Source organism: Pteronotus mesoamericanus, unplaced genomic scaffold (assembly GCF_021234165.1).
Source record: "Pteronotus mesoamericanus isolate MK-2021 breed Mesoamerican mustached bat unplaced genomic scaffold, CSHL_Meso_final contig_25, whole genome shotgun sequence".
Taxonomy (NCBI): Eukaryota; Metazoa; Chordata; class Mammalia; order Chiroptera; family Mormoopidae; genus Pteronotus; species Pteronotus mesoamericanus.
The window spans coordinates 32459636-32481166 of NW_026555105.1; the positions used below are offsets into that span (position 1 = coordinate 32459636).

The following is a 21531-nucleotide window of genomic DNA, read 5'->3' on the forward strand; positions in this document are numbered from 1 at the left end:
GAAAGTTAAATTGTGTTCATCCATGCAGTTTTCTATGGTTCACAAGTGGACTGTGCATTTTAGAAAGATTTCTACTAAAAATGCTAACCTGATAAAACATTTAAAGCCTACATTTCTGTTAATGGGAAAAGCTGTTAATTCAAAATACCCTCCATATTCTTTAAAAATGAACTGAATGACTGATAATATAATGCAAAAATATTGGTATAGAATCTTGTTTATAGTTCTTAAAATTAGAAAGATGCTGATTTAATAATAAATCTATAAATTGTTCCTTGAGACATATACCTGTCTCTAAAGTGCTGCATTAACATTGCATTCTAATTCATTTTCTAAATAGTCCATCCAAAAAAGCTTTTATATAATCAATTACACAGGTTTATGTTGCATATAACATTAGATACAGTTATTTTTGTACTGCAAAGGTTTCTTATTTTTATATGAAGTCAACTTAAACTAAAACCAGGTAGTTATATTTACATTTATAGGATCCTCTTAGTGAATTACTTTCAGAGTCAGTTGGCATTCTCAGTGAAGCTCATTGCCTTTTAGAATAGAGTTGCCAGACTAATTTATTAGGAGAAAATGCAGATACGGACCATCATGATGTGAGTAAGGCCTTTGACAAAGCTGTTGTGGTACTGTTTTTGATTGAGATGGAGGTAGTCCTTTTAATTTGTTTCATTGAAAAATGGTTTTCAAAGGATATTGCTTAATGGTTGAGTATCAGCTTGGAAAATATTTTGTTTTTAATCTTAGGATCTCTATTTATTTAATTGAAGATTGATTTATTTCATTTTTAGAGAGAAGGGAGGGGAAGGAGAAAGAGAGGGAGGGAAACATCAGTGAATTGCTTCTCATATGTACCACATCCTGGGACTGAACCCACAACTTAGACATATGCGCTTGACTGGGAATCGAACCAGCCAGCAACCTTTCAGTTTGCAAGATGATGTCCAACCAAGTGGGCCACACCAGTCAGGTCAGGATCCCTTTTTAAAAATAGTTTTTTAAGGTAGAAAAATAGAAGAAATGGATTTCCCAGAGGTGATCTTACTAAAAAGTACACACACAACCTGATCCTTGCATATGTTAAAATAAAAGGAAATAAAGAATGTATAGGGAGAATGAGATAACTAGAGTGGGTCTAAAGTGAAAAGAAGTTTCCTCCTCCTGACTTCTGACACACTGTCCTTCTCCGCAAAGACAACCTTTGTTAACTGTTTGATACATCCTTTCAAAACAATTTTCTTCATAGACCCAAATACAATTATATCACCTAAAACCTGCATATGCAATTATATATGTATATACACATACGTCACACATTTTTTACTTTTTTTTTGTACTGCCCTGATGGTTTTTTTTTTTTAATTCAATAACGTATCTTGGAGATCTTTCCCTGCAAACATACCTACTGCATTCTTTTTTAACAGCTGTAGAGTATTTCATTAAATAGATACACTTTAATTTATTTAACCAGCCCTCCATTAATGGACATAGAGATTGTTTCCAGTTTGTTTTTTGGGTTTTGTTTTTTTTTTTAACCCCTTTCAAAGAGTGCTGCCATGAATTTCCTTTCATATACTCTTGGCATATCTGTCAGGTCAATTTCTTGCAATGGAATTACTGGTCAAAATATCTAGGCATTTGAAATTTTGACAGATAGGGTCAAGTTACTCTCCAAAAGATAGCATCAATTTATATATCTGATCAAAGTGTATGTGGCCCTGGCTGGTGTGGCTCAGTGGATTGAGCACCAGCCTGCGAACCAAAGGGTCGCTGGTGCAATTCCCAGTCAGGACACATGCCTGGGTTGCAGGCCAGGTCCCCAGTAGGGGACACATAAGATGTTTCTCTCCCTCTCTCTCTCCCTTCCCCTCTCTCTAAAAATAAATAAATAAAATCTTTAAAAAAACCAGTATATGTGAATTCTGGCTTAAAATTTGTTTTGTACCTCTAAATTTTTTTTTAAAAAGATAAACGGTCATTTTGTTTTACATTTCTTTAAGAATTAAAATGGATGTTTTTGGTAAGGGTTCTTTTGGGCTTTGTACTTGATTCTGTGCAATATCAAAGTCCAAAATTGGGAGGACTAGGCAACACAGATAAAGTTACAGAAAAAACACACATGGATCTAGGTACTTCAGAAGTAGTTAGTACATATAAATTTGAGATAACATGCAGCATATTGATTCAAACTTGAAAAAAAAAGATGGGGCGGACTGTGCTGTATTTTAGGGCTAGTTTTCCATATAGACAAACTTCCACATCTTAGTGATTAACACAAAATTTTATTCCATCACAGCCCCATGCTGTTTGGGCAGCCCATCTCCATCTTATAGTTGTATGACCTGGCCTTTGTGTCTTCTGAGATCACCAGAGCAAAAGAGATAGACTGGAAGAGGTTCACTAACTCTTTATTATCCTGCCCCTTCCCCTTCTTCTTTGGTGAAAGGAAATGTCTGTTTGTGGCCAGGAAGCTTCCAGGAGCGCTTGGGTATTTGGAGAGTATCAGTAGTCTCTGTCACCGTACCACCAGTAAACTCCTGTATCAAGCTTTATAAAGAATGGGACATCATTGCCCAAAAGTTTATTTGAGAAATAAACTGTGTATCAGCAGTGCACTCATATCCTAACAGCCAATGCAGTATTGCTGCATTACTGAAGTAGAATGAAAACATCTTGGCAGATGAGCCTGTTTTGCTTGATTCTGGGTTCCACATTTTAAGAGAGAAGTTTATACTATGTATAGCGAAATGTAATGAGAACATGTAAAGATCTATTAATTTAGTCTAGAAGATTAGCCCCTCCTAAAAAATGATGGCATGTTAAGGAGAAATTTCTACTCTAGGTTCTTCTGGCTGGTCTAAGAATTAAATTGACACAAAACAGATTAACAGGATAAAATCAGATTTAATTTCTTACATACAGGAGCTCTGTAAGAATATGGGGCCCACAGACAGACAGTTGAGGCTTATATGTATTCTGAATTAAAGAGAAGGGATAGGATTCTGGGTCTTCAAAGAGGAAGAAGGCAATTTACATGGGGATGGCCAAACATTTGGCCATGGGGATGGCAAACAAATGCTTGCTGCACCATGCAGAGACAGTGGGACAACAGAAAGGTCTTTGGTCTTCAGGTCCTGCCAAATTATCCTTACCATCCCTACCCCATGTTCTTTGTGGTTATCCCTGGTAATAATGTTCCTCCTGGACCAGGCCCTTGATCAGAATTCTTTTAGTTGGTTAAGGTAAAACCACTCTGTTTTTTTTTAAACAGCCTAAAATAATCCTTGTGCTAAAGACACATATTTGGGGTGGGAAACTCCTGCTCCCCTGCAGTGTCCTGGCAGAGTTTTTAGATTTGAAGAAGAGGGCAATGGTTTGCAGAGCACAGAATAAACTTACTCTGTTGTTCCCAGAGAAAGAACTAGAACCAGTTTATGGAGTTTTAGAAAGAGTTCTCTTAAAATGGTGAATATTTATTCTGTAATTTGAAATCATCATAAATCAAGCATAAGTCAGATGACATCTGTGAAGAATATTGTAAAAAAGATTGCTGCTTACCATGGGAGATTGGTCTGAGTAATCCCTATGGCCTTCTTTCAAATCTGGTTTTTTTTGTGGTGAATGTCAAATAAATATTTCTCTTTTTAAATAGGACACTGATGAAATTCAAGTTAACTATCCTGGAATGTTTGAATTAATGGAAGATTTACAAGGTAAGACACTTGGGAGGCATATTTTGAGAACCACACTATGGCCAGCCCTGGGCCTAAGCACTAGAAGTACCTTGGTGAGAAAGCAGGCTGTATTTATGGAGCTTATAATATAAAATGGATGAGGCAGATATTGGGCACCTGCTCTAAAGATAAATGTTAAATTAGAATTGCTAAATTAAGTGCCATAAAGTCGAGATACACAGTGCTATGACTGCCTATACAAGGACAGCAGGATTTTCTTGAATGGTGCATTTGAGGATGGTAGAACACATCCCTGACTTTCTTGAGCAACATTTGGCAGTTCAGGTCTAGGAAAAGAAGGCAGTAGTTGGGGTTCATGTAGGATTGGGGTTTGCTAAGGGGATAGGTCCTGGTCTGAGAGAGTCAACAAAGTCTTGTCTGAAGGGGTAGTGATTATGCTATAAAAAAATAAAGATGAGTTAATGAGGTGAAGAACAGAGGGAAATGAATCCCGGGCCTAAGTGAATAGGGGAGGAAGTGAGTCCCAGGCCAGGAAAAGAGCATGTGCAAAGGCCTTGTTGCAAGACAGAGTATGGCAAGAATTGAAAGAAGGACATTTTGTTTAGAATACAGGTAGTAATGAGAAGAGTTGCAGTAGGGTGCTACAGTCCATGTTAGGATGGTTTGTCTTTATCTTAAAATTCCCTTTGAGGATGGGGGTTCAGATATCAGATTTATCTTTTGAAAAGAATGGATTGGCAAGTAAACTAGTAGGGAGACATACTGCAGTAAAACTCTGTGGGAAGTGATGGGAGTTTAGACTAAGGGGGTGGCAGAGGAGATGGAGAGAAGTGAATGGATTCTAGAGATGTTTAGTAGGTAAATTTGGCAGTTCTTGCTGGTGGATTACATGTGCTCTGATAAAGGAGAGTGACATTTCAAACATGACTGCTGTGTTTTTAGCTCACAGAACCAGATATATGGTGCCCTTCATCTGTAAACAGTAGAAGATGAAGCATGGGTAGGGACAACTCTTGAATTCACATTTAGGTGTGTTGTGTTTGAAATGGTTTGAAATATCTAAGAGATATCAAGTAGGTTGTTGGGTATGTGGGTTAAAAAATTGTGATTTATGCCCTGGCTGGGTGACTCAGTTGGTTGGAAATTTAACTGATGATTTTGGAACATGTTAATAGATGTGATGGAGAAGTCCATTAGTGGTAAGGAGACTAAAAAATCTTAAAGGCCATGATACTTGATGGTTGGTTATTAACATTGAAGTTACTCATGTTGGTGGCAGAACTTGTGGTACAGAGGGAAACTGAACCAAGTGGCAGGCCCTTTAATGAATGAAAGGATGGACTGGGACCCTGATGCCTGACAGCAAGCAGGAGTGGGGGAGGGTTCTGGCTATACAGTGTGGGTCTCAGCAAGGCAACGGTTTTTCATAGAGTAGAGCAGTAATGGTCTGGAAGAGGCTTTGAGCAGCTACAAGGACACTGACTCTATCCCCGACCTATGAAAGAGGTGAGGTATGCAAAAAAAGACATCTACCACCAAGAGCTACTGGAAAAGTGATTTCTCCAAGGAGAGCCCCAGCTTACCTCAGTGAGAATTAGTGAGGTTTGATTTTTTTTGCTTCACAAATGGCATAAGCAATTTTAATGAGTGCAGGAAGCTGAACAGGCTAAAGGTCTGTTCTGTGAAACCAGAACTATGTTTACCCAAGGGATCCTTAATCTGAGTCCTGAAAAATTAAAGATGATTTAAAGCAAGAGGATGATAAAATAGTTTGTTTACAGATTTATAGGGTTTTTTTGTGAGCGTTATGGCACTTTTCTCAAAAGCCTTTTGGTAACTACTTCCTTTCTGTATTACAAATAAGAAAGCTGTGGTCTAAAGACAGCATTTACCTCCCAGCGGAATTAGGTGTCAAAATCTTGCCTTCTTGACTCCTGCGCTGGAACACTCCTACTTGATTCTACTGCTGGTTGTAACTACCCATTTGTAACAAGTCCATTTTACTCATTGTCCAGACTTCTTTAAGAATTACAAAGGGAAAGATGTGTAGCCAAAAACTTACTATTGTAGTAACTCTTTATTTATTATAGTTTAATACAGGGATTGGCAGCCTTAGCTTGCAGCCCACGGTGACAGGGTACCGATAATAAATCCCACCCTCCCCCCAAGCATTGCCCTACATGCTCAGCTCCCCTGATGTGATCACAAAGCCCCTTCACCTGAAAGCTTGAGAGAGAGTGGTATGCTGTAATTTATTGTTCAGACTGTAATAATAAAAATATTTTTCAAATACAGCATTTATTTTTGTTCTGGTATACAACAAATGCTATGCTCATGATTCATTTCAAGAAATAAAAGAGAAACGAGAAAGTAGACCTAACAGTTGAAAGAGGATGCTGCCCACTGACTTGAAAATACAGTACTTACTCTATGCTATGTGCAATTTTATGATATTTCCTAATATCCTAATGTTACAGATGAGCAAGTTCAGACGAGTAGTTAAGTTATCTTGTCCGTGGCCACACTAAGTCTAGAGTTATGACATGAATCCGGAGTCCTATATTGCACACTTGATCTGTGTTGGTTTTTTTAAAGTAAAGTTAGATGTTCAGTAAAATGCATTAATCTTAAGTATACAACTGCTTATATTTTTAACCACTGTCCAAACAAAGGTCTACAACATTTCTAGTCACTGGAAAGTTGCCCTGAGCCCCCTACCAGTTGATAACCTGGGTTTTGAATTGATCCTTATTTTGAGAACTGCTGCTTTTTATTTACCTTTCAGAAGTTTTTGCGAGTGCTCCTATTTCTACTGTAAAGTCTTTTACACAAATCATGTGTTTTAGTCTCAGATATTTCCTTTTCTTAGGCGCATTAGGAGAAATTATTTAAAGATAACTTATAAAAGTGATATTTAACAAAAAAGATATAAGCATTAACTGGTTGATTTTATATTAACTCACTTATTGAGCATCTATCATGTGCCAACCACTGGGCTAATGATGGAAGCACATAGTTTCTGATCTCAGAGAGCTTACGACACACAGAGATAGACAGACATCTGTATTTAGCTGTAAAATGAGATGACTGTTTTTTACAATATAGGGAGAAATGAGAAAAGGCCCCTAAATCTTAGGAAGTAAGGGATGCTTTGTAGAAGCAGCAGTACCTAAGCTAAAATGAGCTTGCCAGGAGAACAAAGGAGTGGGTGCAGGTCTGGGGGCAGGGTGGGCATTGTATCCCAGGCCAAAGAAACAGCCTGTGTAGAGTTATAGAGATGTAAGAGGATACACACCTCCCTAATAAGGAACTGTACAGTAATTCAGTATTGCTTGAACATGTAAAATGGGGAGCTGATCGAAAATGATGCAGGATAGTATAGATTTTATCAGGTGAGCCTGGTAGTATCTTGGAAAAATTTTGCCCAGAGGAGAGACAGTCAAATAAGTGTGTTAGATGGCTCACTTTCCAGCACTGAATCTGAGTATATTTTATGAGGAAGGTAAGACAAGAACTAGCATAGTTAACCTCTCTTGTTATGCATGAGGAAATCAAGGCACAGAGAGAAGTAACTTGCTCATGGCGTTGTATTTAGTAAGTGGTAGAGGCTTAACCCAGTGTAGCAGCCTGACTCAGATCCTGAAATCCTTACCATTCTCCTGATGAAAGGTCAGAGGGAACTAAGATAGGAAGAAAAGTAGTAAGGGGATGAGGAGAGGAAAAGCTTGGGAGACTTCCAGGTGTGCAGCTTTGCAAACTGGAAGATAGTGCTACCTTCAAGTTGGTTTTTGGTATTTTACATTGCATTATACTTTTTTCTTGGTGGTTGTGGTGTTTCTCATTTAAGCTGCCATTATTATTAATTCACAGAAAAAAGTCAAGAATGTTGACCTAATTTTACACAACAGTTGTATATCAGCAGTGAATGCACGAAAAAGTTTTGGAGGCTTTCACAGTAGTTTTAAGGTAAGTTCAGTTGCTGTTGTTGCTTTTTTTTTCTTTTTTTAGACAATACTCAGTATTGTTCCTAGTAAACCAGAATAAATTATATATTTTTTAATAAACATGTTGAACTTCACCTTAAAAACACTGTGAGAATCTTAAACAGTTACCTCCTGCTGGATTTTTCTGTTAGGCCAAAGCCAAGAGCTGGTCAGAAGTCCCCAGATGTGTTTTCCAGGTCTTCACTAAAGGTTCCTCAGAATGCATTATGAAGTGTTGTCATGCCGTTTTGAAGATCACAAAGCTGAGTTTAATAGAGGCTAAATTACTTTGCTCCCAGTTGTAATAGGATCAGAACTGGAATTGTGATCCCAAATTCTAGGCTCTTTGCAAGGAGAAGGGAGGTTCACGATGGCTGCGCACTTCCCAGGGAGGGGCGAGTGGGCTGCCCCAGCAGCAGAGTTACTGACTGTGCTGCATAGGAATGCTCTTGAATTTCTGTGTCAGAAGGAGCATTATGCCTAGGTTAGACCTAGGTCAGACCTTCAGAAAAAGCATTATGCCTAGTTATCTTAATTAATACATCCTAATAACAATTGTTTAGAAGGCATTTCATAGAAATGCATTAAGTATTTACCTTAGTTTTCACTGGTGCTGCCTGTTAACTAATGTGCATCAGTCGTGGCAGCAGGAAGTTAAGCAGAAATGAAAGCACCACAGCCATCAGCAGCAACAGACTTTTCCAATGTGAGTCCCTGTTTACCTCTGGTCTCCTGATAGAGTTGATATTCATTATGTAGGAGAATGTTTTAAAATGAGATTATGTAGTGGGTCAGAAATGTTAGCATTAGAAGGCTTAGAGCTCATCTAGTCTGGCTACCTTAAAGACCCAAAGAAATTGGTCTAAGATCATCTAGCTGCTTCATGACAGCAAGAATAAGATCCGCCTTTTTCTTCATGATTAATCTCCTGGTTTGCTTGTCTGTTGTCCTTCATGAATTGGGGCTGTTATATTCACAGGATGAGGGACATTGCTTTTAGTATCAGATTCATTATTTTAGGGAATAATAGGAGCCTTTAGGATTGGAGAGAAGAACATGGTTTACTTATTACAGCTAATTTGTTGATTGTTTTCAATAAGGTCATTGAAAACTTAGGAGATTATTATTTTTAAACTAATAATGAACATTGATATTGAGAAGTTTATTGGTTTTCCTTTGTGAAAGTGGAAATAGAAAAGAAACTGACTTTTGCTTTTTTGTAGTATATACAAGTATATAGAGAAGAAATGTAAATATATAGAAAATAAATATAAAGGATTTTTGCTTTTGAATTTTTCTTAATTTTGAGGACTAGTTTAAAATCTGGCTTTTCAAAGTAATTTTGTTAAAGCATATGCATAAAGAAAAATCAAATACACAACACTAATTTTTAATGAACAGTAGAATCATATTAACCCTAGCCTTTAGTTATCAACTTAAAAGAAAGAAATCTAAAAATAAATTTTAAAACATTAAGGATAGTGCCCCTGAAAAGAATTGTACCTAATTTTTTCCTAATCTGGGATTAGTGAACAATTATAAAATTTGAAAACCCATTAGCTTTCATATAATCTAAGGAGTCTCAAAGCCTTTCCCAAGTTTCATGATCATGTTACATTTATGGCTTAGAAGGAGTAAGGCATTGTAGCAGTTCCCTGTCTTCTTTTGAAGATCTGCTAAAAGGGGCATAAAATGTGGCATCCTTGGAAAGGCACTTGCCAATTTCTGATAACTCACTGGAGGGCCTCTCACCTCAATTTTTGCCCAACTGGCTCACTTCAGGCCTTTGCTGGCAAGTAAAGTATGCTTGTGGGGCTTGCCTCCTGAAATTTGACTTCTCCACTTGTCTTAATGTTCAGAAGCTTCAGGTAGTTTTGCCTTAGTCACTAAGAAGCCTCTCTCCATTCTGAGAGCAAAATGAGATTATTTAGGTTATTTTACATGACTATTAGAGAATGGTATATTGCGGGATGACATCAGGTTAAATCTGTGGTATTGTTTGAGCTGTTCAGGGTATTTGCTTTGTGATCTCAAACTGCCTGTAGTGTATTTTTAGGGATGGGTGAGAGTAACTGTGCGTGGAATAGAAAAGCTCTCTTGCACCGTGACACAATGCTGGCAGCTGCAGCCGTATACAGAGGTAAGAGAGCCGAGCGGCCTGCTACCCGGACTCACTGGGGAACTTGGGGCTCGTCATGTTTATCCCTTAGAATTGCCAGTGCTTTTTCCTTTCCTTTTAAGGCACCATCAGACTTCTTGTCCTTCCTTCAAAACAGGTCCTGTAGCTCCACAGCCCTTTTCCAAACAGTCCTTACTATTTCCGTAAAATTAGCTTCTCAAGTATTGAGGATTTTTCAGGTGAGGCATTTCCAGAATCCTGTGAGCATCCTTAGATCCATTTCTCTTTGGAGGACATGACCCTTATCAAGCAGATTATTTTTCCTACTGGCATTTTTTCAGACTTTAACCATTATTTGTCTTTATAGAAATGTACAGAAATGAGGATGGTTCAGTACCTGCCACATATCAGATCTATTACATGATAGGATGGAAATACCATGATTCACAGGTAATAGTATGACAAATCACTTTTCTTAGTGCGTTTATGTTTCTGTTTGCTTTTTATTGTTCATTTAGGGAAGTGGATTTTTTTTAATTTTTACTTTTTTAAAGATTTTATTTATTTATTTTTAGTGAGGGGGAAGGGAGGGAGAAAGAGAAGAAGAGAAACAGGGCACCCAGCTCGCAAACCAGGCATGTGCCCTGACTGGAAATCAAACTGGTGACCCTTTGAATTGCAGGCTGGCACTCAATCCACTGAGCCACACCAGCCACAGTGGGGAATTTTTTTTTTAATATGAAACAGCATTAAGGGGTTTAATTAGGACTACATATTTATCTATTTCTAATCTTTCTTTAATCTTTATTTTTATTTTCAGGCAAGACCAGCTGAAAGAGGTTCTGCAACGGTGTCATTTGGAGAGCTAGGAAAAATAAAAAATTTTATGTCACAGGGGACAAAATCACAATAAATATTTTATTCAGTGTTACTGTGGTCCAGAATTTTTATCAGATATGGGTAACTACCAGATCTGAAATTATTACATGTTGAAGCAAAAAGGAACGTATTAGCTATTTACTAGCAGACTTATCAAACAATTAGAATAACCTAAGACTGCACTACATTTAGTAGCTATTTCAGTTTCACATTGTTTCTGTTCTCACGTAGATACAATTATCCAGTGATTGGATTGCCTTATTTGCAGATTCATCCCAAAAGCAAGAAGATATTTCTCTGAAAAACCTGCAGATATGTTCACATGTATAAATCGCTGACATGTTGGGAAAACATTACACATGCTGACATTTTGTACATTTCTCCTGACCTTATTTCTGTAAAAGGACCATAGCAATGGGAATGAGGGGAAGGACAAGTGGGTAGGTGCTCTAGAGTTCTGGCCAATTTAGAATAAAAATAGACTTTGTATAATGACTATTGTAAGATACATAAGCCAAAATTATTTGTCACATTGTTGTCTTTGTCACAAAGAGAACAGAGGTTTATGTACCTCTCCAGAGCTATTACGTAGTTTTTTATTTCAGAAGAGTGTGTACCTTTATTGAATCCTTCCTTAATTTTTTTAAAGCACCAGAATTATAATCATATTTCTTTTGTTACCTCCAGAATCCAGGTGGGACCCCTGGTGCCCCTCTTAGGATAACTAAGGAGGCAAAATCACATATAAGTGTCTACACAGTGATGAAAAGTGCTGTTTGTTGTTTGACTTTCCTTTGTCATTTCAGGCCTTTGACACTATTATTCTAATCCAAGTCTACCAATAGTGATCAAAATTATCTGGAAGTATTTAAGCTCAGATAGCTTAGTGTAGGGGGAAGAAGATAGGGAGCACACAAGGGTTAGTGCCAGGCTTGTTCTCACCAGTCAGTGGTGAGCAATTTGCTGTCCTTTACATTTAGCCGGGCATGGTCCTGGCCTCTTCTTCAGCTTTGCCTAAGTTATCATATTTGCTTCTCTCTTTCCTGTCTACCTTCCCTCTGTCAACCATACAAGCACTAAGCTCTTCCTGGGTAGGGGGCTGTGTCTTACCCTGTACATAGCAAAGTACTCAGTCCTTTACATTAGAACGGAATTAAATTATATAAAAAATATGCCCTTTGGAAGACTAAGTTACAGTTAAAAACCAGTTTTGTTAGAAAAACTCTCTTGAGTTAGGAAACTCATTGATACTAGAAGTTGGGATACTGGTGGTAGCCTTTTTGTTTTGAACACAAAGGAAAAGAATACCTAGGAAGTAGAATTTGGTTTCTATTTTTTTAAGCCTAATTTTCAGAATTTAAAGGGAAAAGGGAACCTCTGTATTAAAGTACAAACTGGTGACCGAGGAACAGAGAAACTCATCTGTGCTTCTTAAAGGACTGTGTTAAACATGAATGACAGTAGCACAATTATTTAATGTAACAGTAGCAAAATTATTTTCTAAGTAAATGTCTGCCTAAAGTATGAAGCGTTGTTTGGAAACTTCCGGAAATTCATTTTTCTGAATCATCCTTGTAAGTAACAAAACTTTTATAAATGTCGTATCAAACATGCTTCCAAAATGTGTTACATTTTTAAGCAGTGTGTGGAATACAGCCCTTTCTTTATAAGTCCACATTATTGTCAGAAATCAAGTTGTACTGCACTGCTTGTTTCTATACTGACACCAAGAATGATATTGTTTGTTTTGTGTCTCTTTTCCAACACTTATTTGCCGTCAGCTGTCAATCTCAGTACGAACAACATTCTTGGGTCATTTCTTGTGACGTGCTGTAAGATCAGAATTCAGATTGGGAGGTTTCTACAGGCAGTGTGTAAGGTAAGAAAGAGGACTCGCCTTTGGAGTAAAATGCACTGGCTTCATCGGTTCCCTTGACAAGTGAGGATTGAGGTCCACATGCCAGGCTCTTTAAGTTGTCAGTCTGACAGATCCACTGTGTGACACTGGGATGTTTTTTGGCTGTTGGGAGACTTTTTGGATTATTTCCTTGTCTTTAGCAATGTTCCAGGTTGTTGGCCTGGAGAAGTCCAGAAGTGGCAGTATGTATAAAAATGTAAATTTATGAACAGAATTGTTTGCTTTATAGAACTTTTGCAGGATTTTTTGAGATGGAAGCTACCTATTGGTATCAATTATGTGATATGATTATAAAATGTTATATTTAACAGAAGGATTAACACATGAAGTATCTATGAAACAAGTTTTGTTTTTCAAACACTTCAGTACCATTTTTATCCACTAGGTGGGAAACACAGCACAGCCTGTACTGAAGACATGTACAGATTTTATACTCTGTATATATCTCTGAAGGATGGAATAAAAGTATTTTACCATGGACTGACTTCTGTGTAGGAAAGAAATGATTATTAATTGATAACTGGGAAAAAGAAGGATACTTGGGGTGGTGATTATTATTTCTTAATAAATTATTTTAGCTTCTCTTGCCTAAGAAGAGATGTTGAGTACTTTTGTGGGTAGGGGGTGGGGGTGTTTTATTGTTGCCATTAATGTGATGTTTATCTATGGGAAACTCACCATAAGTAAACCTGCCCTTCTGGAAATTAATATACTTGAATTGTCTGCTTGGATACTTGACAGATACTTACCTTGTTAAAAAAATTAATTGAAAGTAATGGAAGGTACAATGGCTGCTGCTAAGTTAACTGATAAGGAAATACTTCGTTATCTGTGGTGGTTCTAAAATCTTTCCACAATTTTTTTGATATGCTTCTCTCCAAAAGGTGGCGCTTCCTTGCCCTCCTTTTGAGTATGGCTGCATTTAGTGATACCGCCCCCCCGGCCCCCCCGCAACAAATAGAATATGGAAGTGAACATGTGCCACTTACGGTGATAAGAGGCATTGCTTCCTCCTTGCTCTGTTGGGGATCCCTCACTCGGGGAAAGCCAGCTGCTGTCTCGTGAGGGCACTCAAGTGGCACAGTGGAGAGAAACTAGAGGTGAGGCACTGCCACTGCTGTGGGAGTGAGCCATCTCGGGGGCAGGTCTTCCAACCCTCGTCTGTCAGATGACGGTAATTCCTGCCGACACCTTTGATGGCAATCTCATGAGAAACCCTGAGCCAGAACCACCCAGACAAGCACTCCCAAATTTCTGATCCACAGAAACTGTGAGATAATAAATGTTTGTACTTAAGCCACTATGTTTGGAGTAATTTGTTAACACAGCAAAAGATAATTAATTTGCTCTCTTTGGAAAAAGTTGGGTGCCAGGCCATACTAAGTTGGTAATTTAAGTACAGGCCATAGCTTATTTGAAATTCTGTAAAATCAACATAAACCTACTATATTGCATTTGTTCTCAGGGAAAACTGGACCTTGAGGTTGACTTCCTGGTATCTCAAAATAGAACTAACCTCCCAAGTTGCATTTAGTAAGCCTCAAATTTCACTTCCTAAGAACACAGGATCAGTTTTCTGGAAGCCTCACTGGGGCTAATCCAGAATGGAACCAGAGGATTTGAGAACACTCTGACCTTGAGAATTCAGTGAGCTAAACAACTGCCTGGTTTCCTCAGTCAGTCCCCTCCATCCTTATCTGTCAAGTGGCTGACAGCTCATCAGGATGGACTTGTTACCAGACTTTCAGATGTGCTGAATATTATGGAATAGTTTGAGGGCTTTTTAAAAATTATTTTTTAGTTGAGGGCTTTTTAAAAGCCAGAGCTGATCCTGTCTTGTTAGCCATAGCTGAAATAAGGCCAAGGAAAACAGCCTGCACTTTCAAAATGGCAAATGTAGTCCATCCAGTCTCCACACACCTCATATGAGAATCTCATGCTTGTGCTCAGCCTGCCTGTTCTGGTTCCGTCAGGGCCAGCCCTGAGGAAGAATAATCAGGACAGTTCTAGTCTGAACTCTGCTCTGCTTAGGTTGGGAATGAGATTAGGGGAGGAAAATCCCACAGGACTTGCCAGCCCTTGCCTAAAAAACACTGGAAATAGGGGAGGGCAGGGACTGTGAGGCAAGTGGCCTGGGTTTAGACCTGGCCACTGCTGGTGCCTAAGACGGGGGCATTCTCCATCTCTCTGACCTCAGGATTGTCATAGGGAAAAATTACAGGTTTGGGGCTCAGTCTCAAAGGAGGCCACAGGCCTGTCTTCCAAAGTTCCTAAGGGGCTTTTCAAACAAAACATTTCCACCTTCCTCTTTTGGTTAAGGACCATGGCCATATGGAGCCCCTGTCACTGAGGGAAGCATGGGACATCCATCATGTTATGGTGGGAAAATGATCGTGAGGCATTGGGCAGGATGATCTCAGGACCTGCATCTTGAGACAGAAGGGACAGGATTCTTCTCCTATCTTACAATTTTTGAGACTCCATATTGTTGTTTTGGGCACTTTTTTTCTGTTTAGAGTTAACTTGAATTTCAGCTGAGGATAAGGTTTGAGAAGGAGAATACTGTGTTTTACTTTGGGTCTCCTAATAAAAGTGACCCAGAATGCATTGTTGCTCTAAGCTTTGGGGCCACAATGAAGGGCCCCGGACCCTACAACATGCAGCATGGGTTGCCTTTGGCATTTTGAATGGAAGACATTTTCTCCCAGGTAACAAGCATTTAGCATGTGGTAAGTGTTCCTCAATTTTGCAGAAAGCTCCCAGTTGTATAGGTGACAAGGTCCTGAGTACAAGTTACACGTGAAAAGGAAATGCTCAGGCTTCAAGTGGCCGGAGGACCAGGTGAAGAAATGCATATGAAAGCACCTTGGGATTTCTAAATCAGGTTGTCTGTGTCACTTCTTGAAAGCCAGTTGAAAACTCGTTCTCAAGGTGTCATGACAGGAGTTGGTAAAACTCTCCCTCAGAAATTTAGTGTGTACTATGCTCTTGCCAGCCAGTGTGCTAAGTCTTTAATAAGCACTTTTGTTTCATCCTCACAGCTCCCTCTAAAGTAGATAATAGTACTATTATCCCCATTTTTCATGAGTAAACAGGCTTAAAGAGGTTAAGTTCTCCAGGGTCACATAAATGGCAGTCAGCAAGGGACTTCAGTCCTGTCATGCAACAAAGCTAGTGCAATTAACAATTTTATTATGCTGCCTTCTTTTAGAGGTCAAAGTCTTCTATCAACTACCAGTCTTGCCCTCCATGCTCTCCCTCCTGTCGTAGCCTCTGTATGCCCCAAACACTGTATGGGAAGCAAACAGGTGATTCCATACACTACCTCCAACACATGCCCAGCCCTGTGCTTGAAACTGTCCCTGTGGAGTTGCCTGCCCTCTAAAGTCGCCTTGGCCTCTCACTCTAAGTTCAGCCATTCTTTAAATCCAGCTCAAGTTCAGCTTGCTTTCTTGTCCCAGGCCATCTTGAACTTCTGTTAATTCCATCTCCTTTAGCACTTTTACATTGTTTCTTATCCATGAGTTCTTCCTCTTCAGCTAAATGTTCAGCTCCTTGGGAACTGGCATTGCTATAGCCAGGGTTCCAACAGCAGCAGGAAGGCCCAGGTTGAGTCTGCCAGGCAGACAATGGGGAGATCCCTGCATGGCAAACAGCAGGAGATTGTAAAGACAGGCTGTTGACTTCAGACACATTCTGCTGCAGATTTCTAGGATCAACCCTGGGTTAGGATTCAAGGCTACATTCTTATTTCAGTGAATCTGGGTATTATGCAAAGCAGTTGGACATGGATAACGGGGCAGGAGCACAACTACTGGTACTGAGAGACAGGGGAGGGCTGGTCCTAGAGAGTAAGGCTAGAACCATTGTGTGAGGTCCAAGCAGGGCCTTACACTGCTTTGTTACAGTGACTAGGTGTTACACTGTAGAATGGTAGGTCTTGAGTCCAGGCTAGATGTCCAGCTGTCATCAGATACCAGGGAAGTCCAGTAGAGTGATTAGTAAAATCAGACCCTCCCATTGAATCCCCTTTCCACCACTGACTAGCTTACCTTGCACAAGTGAACTGCTATGCAACAAGTCATTCTTAGAAGCACTAGTACAATACGCAGCAGAGAATGTGTCATACTTACGTTTAGAAAGCCAAACTCGTAAGATGCCTTATGTGTCTGGTGTATTATCTCTTTAATTAAATATTAATAGGTATTAAAAAAAGGTTGGGGTTGGAGGAAGGGGACAGGAAGCATTTCCAGAGGTAAATATGGTTGGAAAAGCTGGGTTAGATAGAATTAAATGGTATTTTTCCTTAAGGTTTCTCAGACCTTTAGTATGCTCATGTCGTGAATCTGCCAGAGGAGCCTGTATTTTATGGCATCTTCCAGACCTAATACCCAGTAAGCTATCAGGAAGCACCTTGCAAGATCTAGAACCAGTTTGGGGAAATGTTAGCCTTGCACAATGCTAGGCATTATAGAGATGTTAAATAATTTGAATAGTTTCAGGAAAACTTACATTTAGTTATCAGAATCCACTTACCTGCACAATTGTTTATGAACTTTATCAAAGCAGTCCAGTGCAGTAGTTAATAGAATGGACTCTGGCCCTGGCTGGTGTGGCTCACTCAGTAGACTGAATGCTGGCCTGCTAATTGAAAAGTCACTGATTCGATCACCAGTCAGGGCATATGCCTGGGTTGTGGGCCAGGTTCCTGGTTGGGTGTGCGAGAGGCAACTGATCAATGTTTTTCTCCCTCTCTTCCTCCTCTTTCTAAAAAATAAATAAATAAAATCTTTAAAAAAAGAGAGAATGGACTCTGAACCAGGTTGTCCTAGCTGTGCGGCCTTGAAAAAGTTATTTGATCCCAGTTTCCTCTTCCGTAAACGGGAAGATGATATAGTATCCTCCTGAGAAGGTAGTTGTGAAGATCAAATGAGTTAATAATCCTTTTGGTTAGAACAGTGCCTGGCACATAATGAGTGTGATATGTTAGCTATTATTCTAGACAGAATGAATTTTAGAGAAGTTTTCAAGAATTATTGATTGCCGTTGTGAGGCTAGCTTACCATTTGTTCTATGCAAAATTTGCTCTGTTCATACAAAAAGATTGATCAATGAACATACTGCTTAAAGTCACTGTTTCTTTTTTTTTATTTTTTAATTATTGATTTGAGAGAGGGAGAGAGATATTTGTTGTTCCACTTATTTATGCATTCATTTGTTGATTCTTGTATGTGCACTGACCGTGGATCGAACCCACAACCTTAGTGTATTGAGATGATGCTCTAACCAACTGAGTTACTTGGCCAGGGTCTTGGTGTCCTTCCTTTATTAAAAAGAATAAATCAGAAGACCTCATAAGGCTGTTTTACCTCTATGCCAAAATGCAAATAGATCTCAAATATAAGAGATTTGTTTTAATGCTCTGTTAGGTGAAGATTGAATGGTCCTTTTTTAAAAGGCACTTTATCTTTACCTAGATGTTATTTTCTGATTAACAAAATACGAGTTAGGATAACTCATTTCACACAAGCTTACACCACACACAGAAAAAATGTTTCCATACCAAAACAGGCACAAATACTGGATGAAGTTAAGTGGGTGGCGAAAGAGAGAGAGAGAGAGAGAGAGAGAGAAAGAGAGAGAGAGAAAGGAAGGAAGGAAGCAAAATATAAGAATTAGCACAGCCAAAAAAATTATTCTTGCCACACATGAAAAGATTTAGGGACTTTTTTTTTTTTTGTTATACATCTTAATTTTTCACCTGAGAGTCTAGATTGGAATTATAAAACTTTTGAGCTATAGCATAATCTTGTTTTTAAGTTAAGGAAACTGAGTCCCACAGAGGGACTGATCCCTGAGGTCACTAGCTGGTGGTGAAGAAACAGGTCTGGAAGTAGGTGTTCCAAAGTCCTGTCCAGAGGCCTATGGCAGGCTTGATCCTATTTATGCAAACCATGCAGAGCTGGGAGTCCAGCTGTCCTGCCTCCTCTACACAGGAGGCGGAGTCCTGAAAGGTGTGGCAAATGAACTTAGTCGAGGTCCCTAGAGCAGTTCTGCATTCCAAGAGCCTTTGGTATTGAGTCCTTTGCAAAACCCAGACTCACCCCTTATATTGAACTAATTTGGAACAATTTTTTGTGTTGCAGATATAGGAGACCTCAACCTAAGCTGCATATTGAGATCTGAAAACAAATAGTGCTTCCTGCCTCCCACTCCCAGAAATTCTGGTTTAACTTGGCATTTGGAGTTTCAAAAGTTATAGACCCTGCTCTAGAGAAGCAGCTTTCCTGAGGAGAGAAAACTGTATGAATCGCAGATAGACCCCATTTGAATCTTTCTTCTATTGTAGTTGGGAATTGTGAAGGACTTCTGCTGCTGTGTTGGTTATAAAACATATAATTTGTGCATTTTGTGATGGACTTGTGCTGGAGAGGAAAGCTGTGTAAGACCAGGATGGGGTGAAGGAAGGGCAAGTTCATCATTCTATATTTACTGAGCACTTTCTATATACAAGGATCTGGATACCTAGAGGTGAGAAAGACCTAACTGCTGCCCTGGCAGAGCTCACAGCTGGCCTGATTGGAGACCACAATGAAGCTGATCCTGTGAATTTTCTTGCAACTAAAAGTACTTTGATTGAGACTCTTAATGCAGGTACTGTGCAAAATAGGGCATGGCAATCCTCTGACAAATAATGCAGAGCCCCTGCCTTCATTTCAGTGGTGTTGGGTAACACCAGCCCTCAACTGTAATTCAAGGCAGAATATGAGATATGTCAGAAAAGACGTCTGACCAGGGCACCTTGGGAGTTCAGAGGTGAAATGTGACCCACAGTGTTTGCGTGGTGGGGCAGGTGCCCTTGGGGAAGGCTTCTTTCTTTTCTGCAATCATTCCACCAATTCACTGGGCACATACAAGGTCTCAGCCATGGCACTAGGGGCTGGGGTGTAATGAAAGAGCCTCTGACATTCAGGGGCCTCTCAAGTGGAGTAGAACAAAGATCAATACAGGATTTCTTCAAATCTAAGTGTTACCCATTTTCAGTGTATCCCAATTTTAGAAGTGTTAAATTTGGAAAGAAATTTTAGAATTAATGTATTAAAGTAGCAATGGATAACCCAGAGTGTTACTATGGACTAGACACTGTCCTAAGTGCTTACGCAGCAATTTTTACTTAATGAAAGGCAATTATATGAATGACAAGGGGCTTGCACTGATTAGAATCTTGGGAAACATGGTGAATAAATGAATAAATGAATGAATGAATACTAGAAGGATAAACCCTCTGTCCCTCACCCTTAGATCATCTGGTGGAGAGATTTCCTTGTTTAAGAACATAGATCTTTACAAATAGTGATTTTAAAACTTTAGTGCTATTGAGGAAACAACCACTAAGAGATAAATATCTCAGCAGTGGTCCTATTTCTTATTCCCTTTTTCAGAATTATCCTTGCTATTGTTTATGAACTTTGGAAGTAACTTGCCTTGGTTAAACAGCATTCTGTTGGCATTTATATTCAATATTAAGGATATATTTAAAGATTAATTTAGGGAAAATTAATATCTCTATATTTGGTACCTTTCTATTTAAACACAAGATCTATTTTTGTATTTATTTAAATTCTATAGATGATTGTTTAAATCATTATATTATTTCATATTTCTTTTATAATTCCAGTCCTTTCTTTGGCATTAATTAGGATAATTTGACATCTTGAAGTTTGAAGAATCTTAGGGGAGAGAGCTAGGAATCCTCATGAATTAATTAACTCACCAGTTTAAAAAATATTTGAGGCCAATTATATGGAGGGACAGTGATAATTGTTACAGATACAATGATAAATAAAAAATCCCTACTCCCAGAGTATACAATAAAATAAATAGATATTTATTTTATTCCCAGCTTGGTTATTATTCATCTCTCTGTCTTCTGGCACATTTAATATGATTTTTCCTGAGACTCTTTCCTGGCTTTGGTTTTCCCAAAGCACACCCAGAGACAAGAATTTGAGTACAGGTAGTTTATTTGGAGAAGGGGTGGGAAGGTGAAGGGGTGGGAAAGCAGAAGGGAGGAAAGCCAAATAAAAAAACGTGCTAATGAGCGGGTCCCTACAGTGGACAACTGGGGCTCAACCCTGCTGGACACCTTCTGAGAGACTCTACAGAAAATACTCTGAATCAGCCCACCAAGGGGCAAGGACACTGTACAATTCCTGTTCCTTATGGGGGCATTAACTCCCTGGCACTTCTGGCCTGCCTCGTGTGGCCAAAACTATTCTTGCAACCAGAGATTCTCCTCAGCCAGAGGAATGCAGGCGTTTGAGGTAGGAAGCCATAGGTGGCAGGGGACTGTCCTTGGAAGGTGCAGGTGATCTCAGAACAAGGCTGAGAGGACATGGGTGGGGCACTGATGGTATCTATTACATACACTGTCCATCTGGAACAGGAAGCAATCTTTGGGAAGTGTATTTACATAGAGTGGGGAAGAGGGGTATAATGGGAGAGAAAATCAGGCGGTATAGAAAGTCAGTATAGCTCAGAGAATGATCACAATAATGTTGATCAGTAGTATTGATTTATCACAGTCAAGATTTCACATTCCATTTTGAGTCATCAGTGAATTGCATGACGAGGTTAATGACGCCTTTTGGATTTTTGTATGTTAGCAAGGTTTCCTGTACAATGCTTTACAAACATGATAGAAAAAAAGGATTTTTCAAAGGAAGCTTATATAAATGTTTAATCTTTATCTACTTTAATATTTTAAATGAGGAAGTTAATAGATACTACTTTGAAAGCTGTATCTGACAATAAGTGACAATGAGGTGGAGATAGAATGGAAGAAAGAGCACTGTCTTTGGGGTTGGCTCTAGTTTGATCATAAATCTTTCCACTAACTGGCAGTACGACCTTTGGCAGGATGCT

At 39.1% G+C, this 21531-nt stretch overlaps 2 protein-coding genes across 4 annotated transcripts in view; one reads left to right on the plus strand and one right to left on the minus strand.

The window, feature by feature from the left end:
* Positions 1 to 10848, plus strand: part of NDUFAF5 (NADH:ubiquinone oxidoreductase complex assembly factor 5) — a 33094-nt gene extending 22246 nt beyond the window's left edge. Inside the window, exons 8-11 of one of the 3 annotated variants that reach the window (XM_054574072.1) lie at positions 3665 to 3725; positions 9747 to 9830; positions 10177 to 10259; positions 10630 to 10847. In XM_054574072.1, coding sequence (XP_054430047.1) covers positions 3665 to 3725; positions 9747 to 9830; positions 10177 to 10259; positions 10630 to 10722 — 321 coding nt within the window. In that variant the 3' untranslated portion in view covers positions 10723 to 10847. Of the gene's footprint in view, positions 1 to 3664; positions 3726 to 7577; positions 7646 to 9746; positions 9831 to 10176; positions 10260 to 10629 lie in introns of those variants that run through there. The other 2 variants (XM_054574073.1, XM_054574074.1) reach the window with 2 other exon arrangements.
* Positions 10849 to 16017: 5169 nt separating this feature from the next.
* SEL1L2 (SEL1L2 adaptor subunit of SYVN1 ubiquitin ligase) overlaps positions 16018 to 21531 on the minus strand; it is a 127166-nt gene continuing 121652 nt past the window's right edge. Inside the window, exon 19 of the mRNA XM_054574180.1 lies at positions 16018 to 16327. Within this exon, the coding sequence (XP_054430155.1) occupies positions 16018 to 16327 (310 nt within the window). The remainder of the gene's footprint in view (positions 16328 to 21531) is intronic.